Source organism: Etheostoma cragini, chromosome 1 (assembly GCF_013103735.1).
Source record: "Etheostoma cragini isolate CJK2018 chromosome 1, CSU_Ecrag_1.0, whole genome shotgun sequence".
Taxonomy (NCBI): domain Eukaryota; kingdom Metazoa; phylum Chordata; class Actinopteri; order Perciformes; family Percidae; genus Etheostoma; species Etheostoma cragini.
Window position 1 is genome coordinate 6,502,612 of NC_048407.1, and position 11,847 is coordinate 6,514,458.

The following is an 11,847-nucleotide window of genomic DNA, read 5'->3' on the forward strand; positions in this document are numbered from 1 at the left end:
AACTGCCGCTCACTGGATGTTTTTTCTTTTTCGGACCATTCTCTGTAAACCCTAGAGATGGTTGTGCGTGAAAATCCAGTAGATTAGCAGTTTCTGAAATACTCAAGCCAGCCCTTCTGGCACCAACAATCATGCCACGTTCAAAGTCACTCAAATCACCTTTCTTCCCCATACTGATGCTCGGTTTGAACTGCAGGAGATTCTCTTGACCATGTCTACATGCCTAAATGCACTGAGTTGCCGCCATGTGATCGGCTGCTTAGAAATTAAGTGTTAACGAGCAGTTGGACAGGTGTACCTAATAAAGTGGCCGGTGAGATATGATATATTATACAGAAAAAACACGCACACAAATCAGTGTGCATTACATAGGCAACTCATGAGGATTTGGTTTCACTGTTCTTCACGGTTTTGTTTTGGTCAGAAAATTGGCTGTGACGGCATCATCGACTCATCAGCAAAAGAGGACCGCTGTGGTGTTTGTAATGGAGATGGGCACTCTTGTAAGATAGTGAGAGGAGACTTCAACCACACCAAAGGAATGGGTAAGTGTGTGTTTTAGTATCCAACTTGTATACTCTGTGTCTGTGCCAAGTATGCAGCTTATATTGACTTTCCATCAAACGTCATTGCCGTTCCCTGCTGATTTGTAAATGTTAATGGACTGTTATTATATTGTGCTTTTCTAGTCTACTAACAACTACTCAAAGCGCTTCTACAGAGTACAGGAACCATTCACCATTCACACACATTCATACACTGTGGCGGTACAAGGTGCCATCTGCTCCTCAGATAAACACTCGGGGCAATTCGGGGTTCAGTGTCTTGCCCAAGGACACTTCGACATGGGACTGAACTGAAAAATCCCCAAATTCCTGGTGGAAATTTCAATGGAACAATGGAGCAGAAGCAGCAGCAGCTTCTGGCCACAGCTGCCCCTGTGCTACAGATGGGAGTACATGTCAGAATGCTCACTTGTTTACTGCTTACTTTATTTTCTCTTCCTTTTCCACAATCCAACAGAGTCAACACAGGCTCACCGCCATGTTTACCATCTAGCCGGTTTGCTACTTCCTGTTTGATGCTGGAGTTAGCGCACCCATTGGTTGTTGACAATGTTCACATGATTTCACTTCTCTACTAGGGGTGGGGTTAAAAGTCATACTGACTGGGACTGAGTTTTTTGATCACCTTACACCAACTGATGGAGACGACGGGAGCGCCCCCCAACTCTAGCAAGACTCTCAGGATTTCATTCCGATATTGGAAATTAGTCTGCAACTGTGGAATCGCTTGAAATGTTGAGGTCTGGACAAATTTGATGTTTTGTAGAAATACAATTATTGTATTAAATTAATCACCAACTATTTTGATAATCGATTAATTGGTTTTGGGTCATGAAAAAAGGTCAAACTTATCTGGTTCCAGCTTCTTAAATGTGGATATTTTCTAGTTTCTTTTATCTTCTCTGTCACAGACAACTGCATATCTTTTGAGCTGTGAACAAAACAATCTGAGGACGTCATGTTGGGCTTTGGGAAACACTGATCCACATTTTTCACCATTTTATAGACCAGGCAATTTATCGATTGAACTAGAAAAGAATCTGCAAATTAATTGACAATGAATGATCAATAGTTGAAGCCCTACAGTACGCTACTGTTTTGTAAATTGACTTGGAGATAATGGCAGAACTGGACACAAGCATGCATGTGCGTGTGATGGCCAAATCCAGAGTTGTCCCCAACTGTTTATCCTAACACTTATGCACTGTGTATGTGGGTTTTCTGCACGGCTTGGAGTGTTTTGGTGTAGGTAGATGAGAGAAGCAGTTATCTGTGGGCTCCGCTGGCTGTGTAGTTTAAAAATGTTAACAAAAAAAGCTACTTACAGTTACATAAGCAACTGTTACCCCTTAACCCCGCCGTGAGGTAGGCCAGGGATGCATTCCTTTCATCAGAGCTATTTCCTTCTCCCTGCTGCTCCTGCCAAGTGGCAGAGTAACTGTGTAAGGGGAGGAAACAGTCGTCTGCAATGGAATGTAATAAATGTTAGAAGTTTCACATTTACAGTACTATGTAAAATGTCATACTTTAACACTTAGCATTTGCTCCTAAACACATCAAATGTTGTGCTTGTAAAGCCAGGTGAGCCGGTCGATGTCTAACCATAGGTGGACGGGCAGAAAGGTGAGGGGTTGAGGGTTCAGGAGGGAGTGGTGTGTTTGTTCATTGTGGATGTATGTTGCCCAGACAAGATCAGTTTCAGCCTGGGCTCACAAACCTTCGTCTCATGAACCCAACATATCTGCACATATCTGACATTCTTTTTCACCACCTTTAAAAGGATCTTATGAAGACTTGGGTCCATTTCTGCTTTGTCCGGTATACAAGGCTAAACTGATTTGGATTTTATGCTAACCGGTTGGACCGGCATTTTTCACTATGTCACCTTCTGGCAAAAAGTAGCCTACATCAGCTACCTGTGCAAACGCCGTCACAGCATTACATTTTACTTGTATTGCATGCAGTGTTGGGCTGTAGCGTTACTAGTTTACAACCTTAGTGTGTAGCTTTTTGACTTATTGAACGTCTGTTACATTCATGCCATTGCCAAATGAGTTGCTTCTCAGTATGGATATGTTCAGGTGATCGTGTCGTCCGGAGACTTTCCTGCGCAGAAAGTTAAGATAATTACCTCTTCTGAAGAGTCCATGTTTTTTAAATCCTGTGTCCTCCTTGGCTACTAGCACCTCCGTGGAAGAGGGGTAACGCTTCGCGTAAGGCTTGTACAATGTTGAAGCACCAATACTTTAGTTGTCATTACCTAGAATTCCTCATGGGGGCGACAGAAAGTACGCACTGCAGCTTTAACTACTTTTAAATAGCGTTGCTGTTTATACATCAAATAGCTTTTCAGTAGCATCCACACAATCTACATGACCTCAAGCAAGCAGCAGTCAGAAATAAAACTGCTGAGGATTAGTGCTGCCAAACAAAGACATATGTCGTGTACATGGTTGTATAAAAAAATTGCTTTGATGTAGTAAACTATGTCAATATAGCTTAGCTTGCTATATTTATATGGGTGTGAATGTTCATCATTCATTGTAGTGAAAGTTCATTTAATAAGTAACTGGTTGCTTAGCTCTTTTTCCCAGAACTTAGCAATAGCCTGTCCAACACTGTTAATAAGCAATATGACGTCATATTGTAATGTTTGCTTATGAACGAAACAGTCCAACGAAGGAGCGGCTATTGTGTGACAGAAATTTACGTTTAAGTGGTGGAATGAAAGACGCTCACATTGTGTTTGATTACTAGTAGGTTTATGTGTTTTTCGGGTTGACGAGACAAAATATGACACATAAAAGTGAAACTTCAACCATAAAGACAAATTACACAAGTAACAAATACTAAGCACTTACAGTGACAACTTTTGAAAGTGTCCCACCCTTTGGCGCAGTTGCAACACACTTATAACATCAGTATGTGTTAAAGTATAATGTCAAGAGAAAGGCGCTCAGCTTACACAGCTTTTCAACGTAAACCCACTCCACCACTGTTGCTTGGATAGTGATTCTCTGCAGATTTTAAAAATTCAGGGAACAACCAAAAGTGCAGGTAACATGTTGAGGAAAACTGTATGTAGCCACACACTTCTACAATGTGATGCTTTATTACAACTTCACAAATTACTGGCTGATGATTGGATAAATCACCTGTCTATCTAACTCTAGGCCAGTGGCTCCCAAACTTTTCTGCAGGGCCTCTATTTTGTAGATGCAAATATTTTCAATATTCCCCCTTCCCCAAGGAGAGAGAGACAGAGAAAGAGCTGTACTATGTATAAGCCTAAATCTGTATATTAGTTATACCTAACATAATTTTCTTTATAGATTTGATTACACAGTTTTGCTGGTAGATGAATTTTTCATTTTTGTTTTATTTCATAATTATTCACAATGCCCGCCACTTCTTGGCCGCAGTTTGACTGTCTGGCGAAAGAATGCTGCGTCATGCTTACTAATCAGTGGCCGTTAGTAATCACAGAGGAGATTGCTTTGATCTTGAGGTTTGTAATCAGCTAACAACTTGTCAGCTGGGTCAGACTGCTTCCATTAAGGGGACAGTGAGAGCGACCGGGGAAAAGAAACCTCAGACACCATAAACTATAGGTGGCATAAGGAAAATTACCTCATTGTGAGTGCCAGAAGGCCTTTGCAAACGTATTGGTATATCATTTGTGTAGATAAAAATCTAAAATGACTCTGAAATTGCAGTTTCAAAATACTCTCAATATTAGCTTAAGAGAGGATGAAGTTAAACAACATCATCATAAGCTAAGTTTCCCTCAACGTGTCAATCGAATTATCTGAAGTTCGGTTTAAAAACTCATGTAAATAAAGCTGGTGAAAGTGTGTTTCCATCCAACGGCTTTAAAGTGAATAGAAACCTGTGCATAATAACGTCACACGCTGTTTTGTGATCAAATTGATATCTCGAATTGATTTTAGACATTTGAAGGTGTTTCCACTCCTTTTCACACTAAATTGCACAACAATGAAGCTAACATTTGGGAACAAAGTTTTTCTTAGATTAGATAGATTGCGCTTTCTACCAACAAATGATCAATATCAGACAAGTTGTAATAGTGCTTTTGTGCCAGCTGATAGCAAAATATCAAGCTATAATAATTTACGACGCTATCAACACGTCGCTATGATGATGCAGATGGAACTTGCCTTTTAATGTCCTTGCGGCACCGCTGCGAGACAACTCTTTTTTGAGACACGTCTCATTTGAGCGCCTTCCATTTACTTCCACCTTTGTTTGCCATTTCCTTCTTGATTTCCTGATAAATGAAGTTCAAAAAGTGTCTCGTTTCCTCATCCGTCCACTTCCCTCTGTCTTTGTTGACACCCGCCATGTGTGCAAACAACGTAAATACTGGGCGGAAGTAAACTAAAACTTCTTTGTTTTGTGGCAAGTTGCAACCATAAAATGACCTAAAACTTAATCGCAATTCATTATTTATTAGGCAAATAACGTTTCCATCTGCGTTTATCGCATAAGCCAGATATCGATCAGGAAAAAATCCAATGAGACCAAACGTTTTTCCTTTGAGTCAATATTCATGAAATTGCATTAAATTTTAAACAAACATAAGGTAATTTTCATTCAATATAACTTAATTCGGATAATAACGTGTGGATGGAACATAGCTACTGAGAGCGACCTGTGAAAAATAGCTTCAGACAGCCTAAACTCTAGGTGACTTAACAATAAAATTACCTCATTGTGAGTGCCAGAAGGCCGTTGCGAACGTGTTGGTATATCATTTATATAGATAAAAATGACAAAAATGACTCTGAAATTGAAGTTTCAAAATACTCTGCATTTTAACTTAAGAGAGGATGACGTTAACATTGTCTAAAGATTATTATGTCAAAGCTCTGTGCATTAGCGATGACTTCACCCACTGTAAGTCATGCAATACACACCCAGTAATAATAAGTAATCAATAAAAATGCCTGAAAGGAAAACTAATCATAAACACTGAGTTTACAAAAAAAGTAAAAGAATTCAAAATGCTTAATAGATCTTTAATAGCTAAATTTGTCACTGTTTAAAGTTTGAGTGGTGTTTTTCGGTGAAAGTATGAAGGAGAAGAGATTTTGAAGTAGAAGAGGATTTGAAGGGTTTCAAATTGACTTTAATTGTAGGTAGCTGGGCACTGCAGGGCATAGCAGGGCGCCAAGCAGGGCCAGCAGCTGCAACCATGCCACCCAAATCCAAGAAAAACTGCGAGGCGCGAAAGCTAAGTTAGTGAAAAGGAAGCAGAGCTCAGATTGTCAAAGAAAGTCCCCCGACTGGGTAGACCTATAGGAGCTGGTCCAAAGCAAACCTAAGCCAGCTCCACAAGGGTTGGTAGATGAAACAGACAACTATGAAGAGAAGCAGAGAAGATGTGTTTTGTTTGGAAAACACCCTCCCCCGCCGGTCTGGGAGAAGGCTACAACTCCTCTCTCCCTAACTACATACTTAATCAAAGAGGAGAGTTTGAAGAACCCAGACAAGGAGCCAGTTCCACAGGAGAGTAGCCTGAGAGTTGAAGGCTCAGGCTCCCATTCTACTTTTAGAGACTCTAGAAATAAGTGTGTCCGCCCTCAAGGATCCACATACACAGTGAGGAGTTTAATCCCAGGTCAGTTAGCTTTGTGACTAGCCAGGAGGATGATGTGTGGTAAATGTTGAACAGTCAATAAAAAGCAATCTCACATAGCTTCCTTTCTTTTCAAGGTGAGAAAGGGTGGCGTGGAGGATGTGTGCTATGGCATATTCCGTTGATTGGTTGGTACGGTAGGCAAACTGTAATGGGTCCACTGTGCTTGGTAGTGAGGAGCAGATGTCATCCCTGACCAGTAGTTCAAAGTACTTAATCAATACAGAGGTGAGTGACACCGGGCGATAGTCACTTAGGCAGGCTGGTGTTGTTCTCTTGGAATGATGGTAGACTTTGTGAAGCACGTGGGTATGACAGACTGAGCCAGTGGTTGAATATCATTGTGAACATCATTGCTAGTTCAGCACAAGGTTTATGGTCCCGCCCGTTGATACCACCAGGACCTGCCATTTCTTGGTGTTTACATGCTTAGAAGCCCTACTGACGTTGTGCTCAGAAAGAGAGATGGGTGTGTGAAGTGCACCCACCCATCCATCTATTAACCTTGGCTTCAGCTGTTTCTGCATGTTGGCTGCTGATGGCTTCAAAAAGTGGGCATAAAAAATGTATTGAGTTCACTTGCTACACACGCGTCAGAACTTCACACAGAAGAGGCGGTTGATTTTTCACAGTTCTTAGACTTTGCCTCATGCTTGGTTTGCAGTCTGTTCCGTTTTCTTCTCGTAAGGCCGTTTTGTCTCTTTTACGGTACTGCGCCGGATGTATGGCTTTATCGTCAAAATATACTTTGGCCGTCGGAAGATGCATGAGATCGTCTGTTGTTACTTACAGTTTATCTGGGCATTGTGTGCTGAATGATAGGGCATAAAGATATAAAATTTGTGAATGACATGTTGACCTAAATATGGTCGCAAGATGCAAGAGATTCAAAAGGTGACTTTTGTCCACATGTGGGTGTGTGTCCAGTTGCAGCTTGCTAGTCATAAATGGATAGCAAGCAACCTCTCAAGTGCTCACAAGCAGCTTATCTGTTAAAAAAGGTATGAAAACATTAAAAAGGAAAGAAAAACGTGATTAAAGAGAGGATAGAGCCTCTCTGATACACACAGATCACTAGCCCATCCTTGTCTACATCACCACCTATGTATGCCTCTGAATCAGTTTTCAAAAGATCTGCACACTGTACTGATGTCTTCCAACATTTAGATTTGTCAGATTTTTGCCTTAAGTTTGTTTGTGTTGGTCCAGCACTTGTAGATGTTTTTTGGGTGTGTGTACTGTATACTCTATTTGCCTCTGAATCTGATTTACCCTTATGTTTCTCTCTATCAGGTTACATTGAAGCTTTGGTAATCCCTGCAGGAGCCAGGAGGATCAAAGTTGTGGAGGACAAACCCTCACATAGCTTTCTGGGTAATGATGCATTTGTTTTAGGGTCCTTGAGAAGGATTACTGCTATTGTCAGGAACATAATACCATGTATCTTTGTATACATTTGGCAGCTGCTTCAGTGTCTACACACCACTACTTTAGTACTGCTACTATGCATTTATATGACTTTATGTATTTTTGAATTTTATCTGCATGAAATTAATATATAAAAATATATTCCATTCTTCTTTTGATTCCCAACCACAACCTGTCACTCCCTCTCTGCTCTCTACCATAGATCTGCACCCTGAGATCTCACAATACCTTGTGGTGCTCACTCATGCTAACTTTATTGTTCAACATATGTGACAAAAGCATCTCGTTTTCACATTCGAGAGGCTAACCGTACGTACACACCGCCACCAACTTGAGCTGCAAAAAAGCTCTGGCAGCCCCGCCAAGGACGCTGGTCAAAAAGTATGGGAAGCTTTTTGACGCTTTGGCCGCTCTGATGTGGCGGTGTCCTCTGTTCGACAAGGAGAAGCTTACGCAGCCACGGCCAATACACTGACACTAGAAACCTTTATAAATTACATATATAATGACAGAAGTTGTATTGTTAATTGGTCGCAGTGGGGTCTGTTAGCAGTTATTCCGATTCCGACCGGCTGGTGTTAGCAGCTGCTTGCCGCTGAACCATAAAGTTGAAAGATTTCAACTATGTGTCTGCTACCATGCCTGGCTAACTCACTTTGACAACAAGAAAAAATTCCCCCTACAAACTTTAATTTTTACATTTCTCTAGTGATTAAACAAATTGTTAGGTGTCGTTTCTCTTTATGCTAAGCTACGCTAACCCTATCCTGACTCCAACTCTGTGTTAATAAACAGACATGAGGATAAACATTTAGCGTTTCCCAAAATGTTGAATTATTCATTCTAAATGACATTTGGTAAAACGTCAGAGTAGTTGTCACTGTCTGTCCTGTAGTAACTCCAGTGTAAACACTACAACTTTTTATGATGAAACAGACCGAAATTCCACAAATTAACAGACACTCAAAATACTGTACTGTGCACACATTGGTGTCTTGTGATGTCACACCAGATAACCAGGTGTGAAATCACTTGGTAAGAATGGATCACACATTGGCAAAACTGGTGTTCATTTTCTCCCGTCAAACACAGGGTTTGTGCGTTAAAGCGTTACCTCTGACCTCATGTGTCTTTCCCACAGCTCTACAAGACTCCAGTAAAAGGTCCATCAACAGTGACTGGAAGATTGAGCTTCCAGGAGAGTTTGAGTTGGCTGGGACCACGGTGCGCTATGTTAGAAGGGGACTGTGGGAGAAGATGTCTGCCAAGGGACCCACTAATACACCCTTACACCTGATGGTAAAGACTTCGGTTCCTCTGTTCCGATTGTTATATCTCAAGACACCCGGGATACCGTGGCAGGGCTGAACACCCTGCTGCTGGTGATAATGCTTGTGTGATTGAATATTTATTTAGGGTTATCAATTTACTAATATTGACTATACTGTAAATTCAATATAAATTGGTTAGTTTTGCCTAAACATACACGTTCTATTTTGTTTGACTAACATACCATTAATAGTAGGCGTCGTTTTTTTTGTATTTTCTGTCCGCTGGTGCGTGGGCTGTCATAAGAGTAGCAGGCCCTATACTGGAAACACTCCTATTTGTCTATATCCACGACATGACGCCTCTTGGATTGCTCCGTTGCCAACGGAAATTTGGATTTCACCCTTTTCGGCCAGGTGTCTGTTACCTTCTGCTTTCTTTGTGCTGAAATTCTAAACTTCGAAGGATTTATGAGGACTATCTGTTCAATCTAGGTTTTCTGTTGCACGATTAAACCAACTTTTGAACAAACACGTTCCACCTAAAGTTCCTTCCCGAGGCTATTTTGCAGCGGCATTGTGGCTCTGTCTAGGCCAGGGGTCATCAACTATATTTGTCAGAGGGCCAGACTTTTACCAGACAGTCTCCTTGGGGGCCGGACCCTTAAATAAAAATTTAATAAAAAAAATCGAATTTTGGTATAACATTATGATTGATGTTTATTGTTAATACTTTTTTCCATTTCATTACAAAACTGAAGGCCTTTATGAGTCCGGTTCCTATCACCTATACCACAGACAACCACCAGGGGGGACAGAAATTTTGCCTTAACTCAATTAAGTCAATTTTACTTATAGAGCACTTGAAAAACAAACACCGAGAAAGTGACAGGAAAGGGTCTCTTAACAGAGGTAAAATGGCACTCTCAAAGGCTATGAAACGCAAAGTTGATATTGAAAACAGGTCCTTCAATGATGACTGGACTGAAAAGTAGGCATTTATCACGCCAACCTTCCGGAGGGCCTCACCAGTATGCCTAATTTGCAACGAAACTGTTGCTGTTGCAAAAGAATACAATCTGCGCCGTCACCACCACACTAAACATTCATATTTTAAGATTTCATATCCTGAGCAGTCAGAGGCGCGTCAGAAAAAAAGCTGCCTACTCCCACGCAAGTGGCATTATTACTCGAATTTTAACTGATCAAGAGAGAGTAACGTGTGCATCCCTGCAGGCTGCTTGGGTGCTTTGCAGACATAACCGGCCTTTCACTGAAAGTGAGGCTTTAAAGGAGTGCATGATCACCGTTCTGTAGGAACTTGCACAGAGTTATTGCGTCTGTCAAACAAGTACCTCTATCTGCCTCAACTAATGCACGTTGTGTACACGTTTTGGCGAAGCAAGTTTAGCGAGCTGTCATTGACGGGGTCAAGGAAGCATTTTTTTTAAAAGCCATGGATTGTCCCTGGATAAAATCAACCTGACAGTGACAGATGGTGCACCTGCCATGATTGGAAAACAATAAGGGTCTGGTGAGCAGAATAAAGACTGTCGCTTCTAAAACTAACGCACTCCATTGTATCATCCATCAAAGTGTGCTGTGCGCAAAGCTAAGTGGGGAGCTCAAAGAGGGGATGGAAAAAACTATGAAAATTATTAACCACATCAGAGAAACTTCAAGCACGCAGCACCGCCTGTACCGCAAATTCGTGCTGGAATCCCAGGCTTCTCATGATGACCTGTTACTCCACAATGATGTGCGCTGGCTGAGTAAGGGCAAAGCACTGGAGCGCTTCGTTCAACTCTGTGCCCAAGTAGTGGATTCTTTGAGACAAAGTAAGTCCAAAGCGGCAGCTGACCATCTCCGCATCTCGCAAGACATGCGGCATGTGGAACGTTGCATTTTTAACAGACATATTCTCCCATTTAAATACACTTAATCTACAGCTGCAAGGAAAAGAAACATCAGTGGTGGATTTGGTGGAAAAACTTGAAGCCTTTGGGAACAAACTTGATCTGTTCCACGCAGATTTGTTGTCAGGGAGGCTGCTGCACTTCAACACACTGGAGACGGTGGGAGAAGGCAACGTAACAGACAAGATGAAGATATTTATCACACAATTAAAAGACAACTTCTCTGCTAGATTTGATGACTTTTTATTTCCAGGGATGTTATTGGATTTGTGCGTGACCCATTCACCATCACCCCAAGCAGAGAAGTCTCCACAAACGCGGTGAAAATGCTGCAGTTGGACGAGGCAGCCATTCAGAGCGAGCTGGCTGAAATTCAGGCCGCAGGCCACATGAAGGCTGCTCTCAGTGGTGCCGATAGCCTCAGCGCGTTTTGGATATCTTGTCCCGAGGTCTATGGCACATTGAAGACGCTGGCTATATACACTCACCGGCCACTTTATTAGGTACACCTGTCCAACTGCTCGTTAACACTTAATTTCTAAGCAGCCAATCACATGGCGGCAACTCAGTGCATTTAGGCATGTAGACATGGTCAAGAGAATCTCCTGCAGTTCAAACCGAGCATCAGTATGGGGAAGAAAGGTGATTTGAGTGACTTTGAACGTGGCATGATTGTTGGTGCCAGAAGGGCTGGTCTGAGTATTTCAGAAACTGCTAATCTACTGGGATTTTCACGCACAACCATCTCTAGGGTTTACAGAGAATGGTCCGAAAAAGAAAAAACATCCAGTGAGCGGCAGTTCTGTGGGCGGAAATGCCTTGTTGATGCCAGAGGTCAGAGGAGAATGGCCAGACTGGTTCGAGCTGATAGAAGGGCAACAGTGACTCAAATAACCACCCGTTATAACCAAGGTGGGCAGAAGAGCATCAGTACAGTACGTCGAACTTTGAGGCAGATGGGCTACAGCAGCAGAAGACCACATCAGGTGCCACTCCTTTCAGCTAAGAAC

General features: G+C 41.9%; 1 protein-coding gene and 1 long non-coding RNA gene across 3 annotated transcripts in view; one reads left to right on the top strand and one right to left on the bottom strand.

Annotated features, from left to right (window-relative positions):
• The window catches only part of LOC117948821, a 46,016-nt gene extending 36,511 nt beyond the window's left edge, over nucleotides 1-9,505 (bottom strand). Inside the window, exons 1-2 of the long non-coding RNA XR_004657572.1 lie at nucleotides 9,439-9,505; nucleotides 5,009-5,014 (exon numbers count right to left, since the gene is read on the bottom strand). This is a non-coding gene — a long non-coding RNA (uncharacterized LOC117948821). The remainder of the gene's footprint in view (nucleotides 1-5,008; nucleotides 5,015-9,438) is intronic.
• The window catches only part of adamts17 (ADAM metallopeptidase with thrombospondin type 1 motif, 17), a 92,472-nt gene that overhangs the window by 61,865 nt on the left and 18,760 nt on the right, over nucleotides 1-11,847 (top strand). For both annotated transcript variants that reach the window (XM_034873750.1, XM_034873835.1), the window contains 3 exons: nucleotides 425-545; nucleotides 7,519-7,599; nucleotides 8,795-8,952. In XM_034873750.1, coding sequence (XP_034729641.1) covers nucleotides 425-545; nucleotides 7,519-7,599; nucleotides 8,795-8,952 — 360 coding nt within the window. The remainder of the gene's footprint in view (nucleotides 1-424; nucleotides 546-7,518; nucleotides 7,600-8,794; nucleotides 8,953-11,847) is intronic.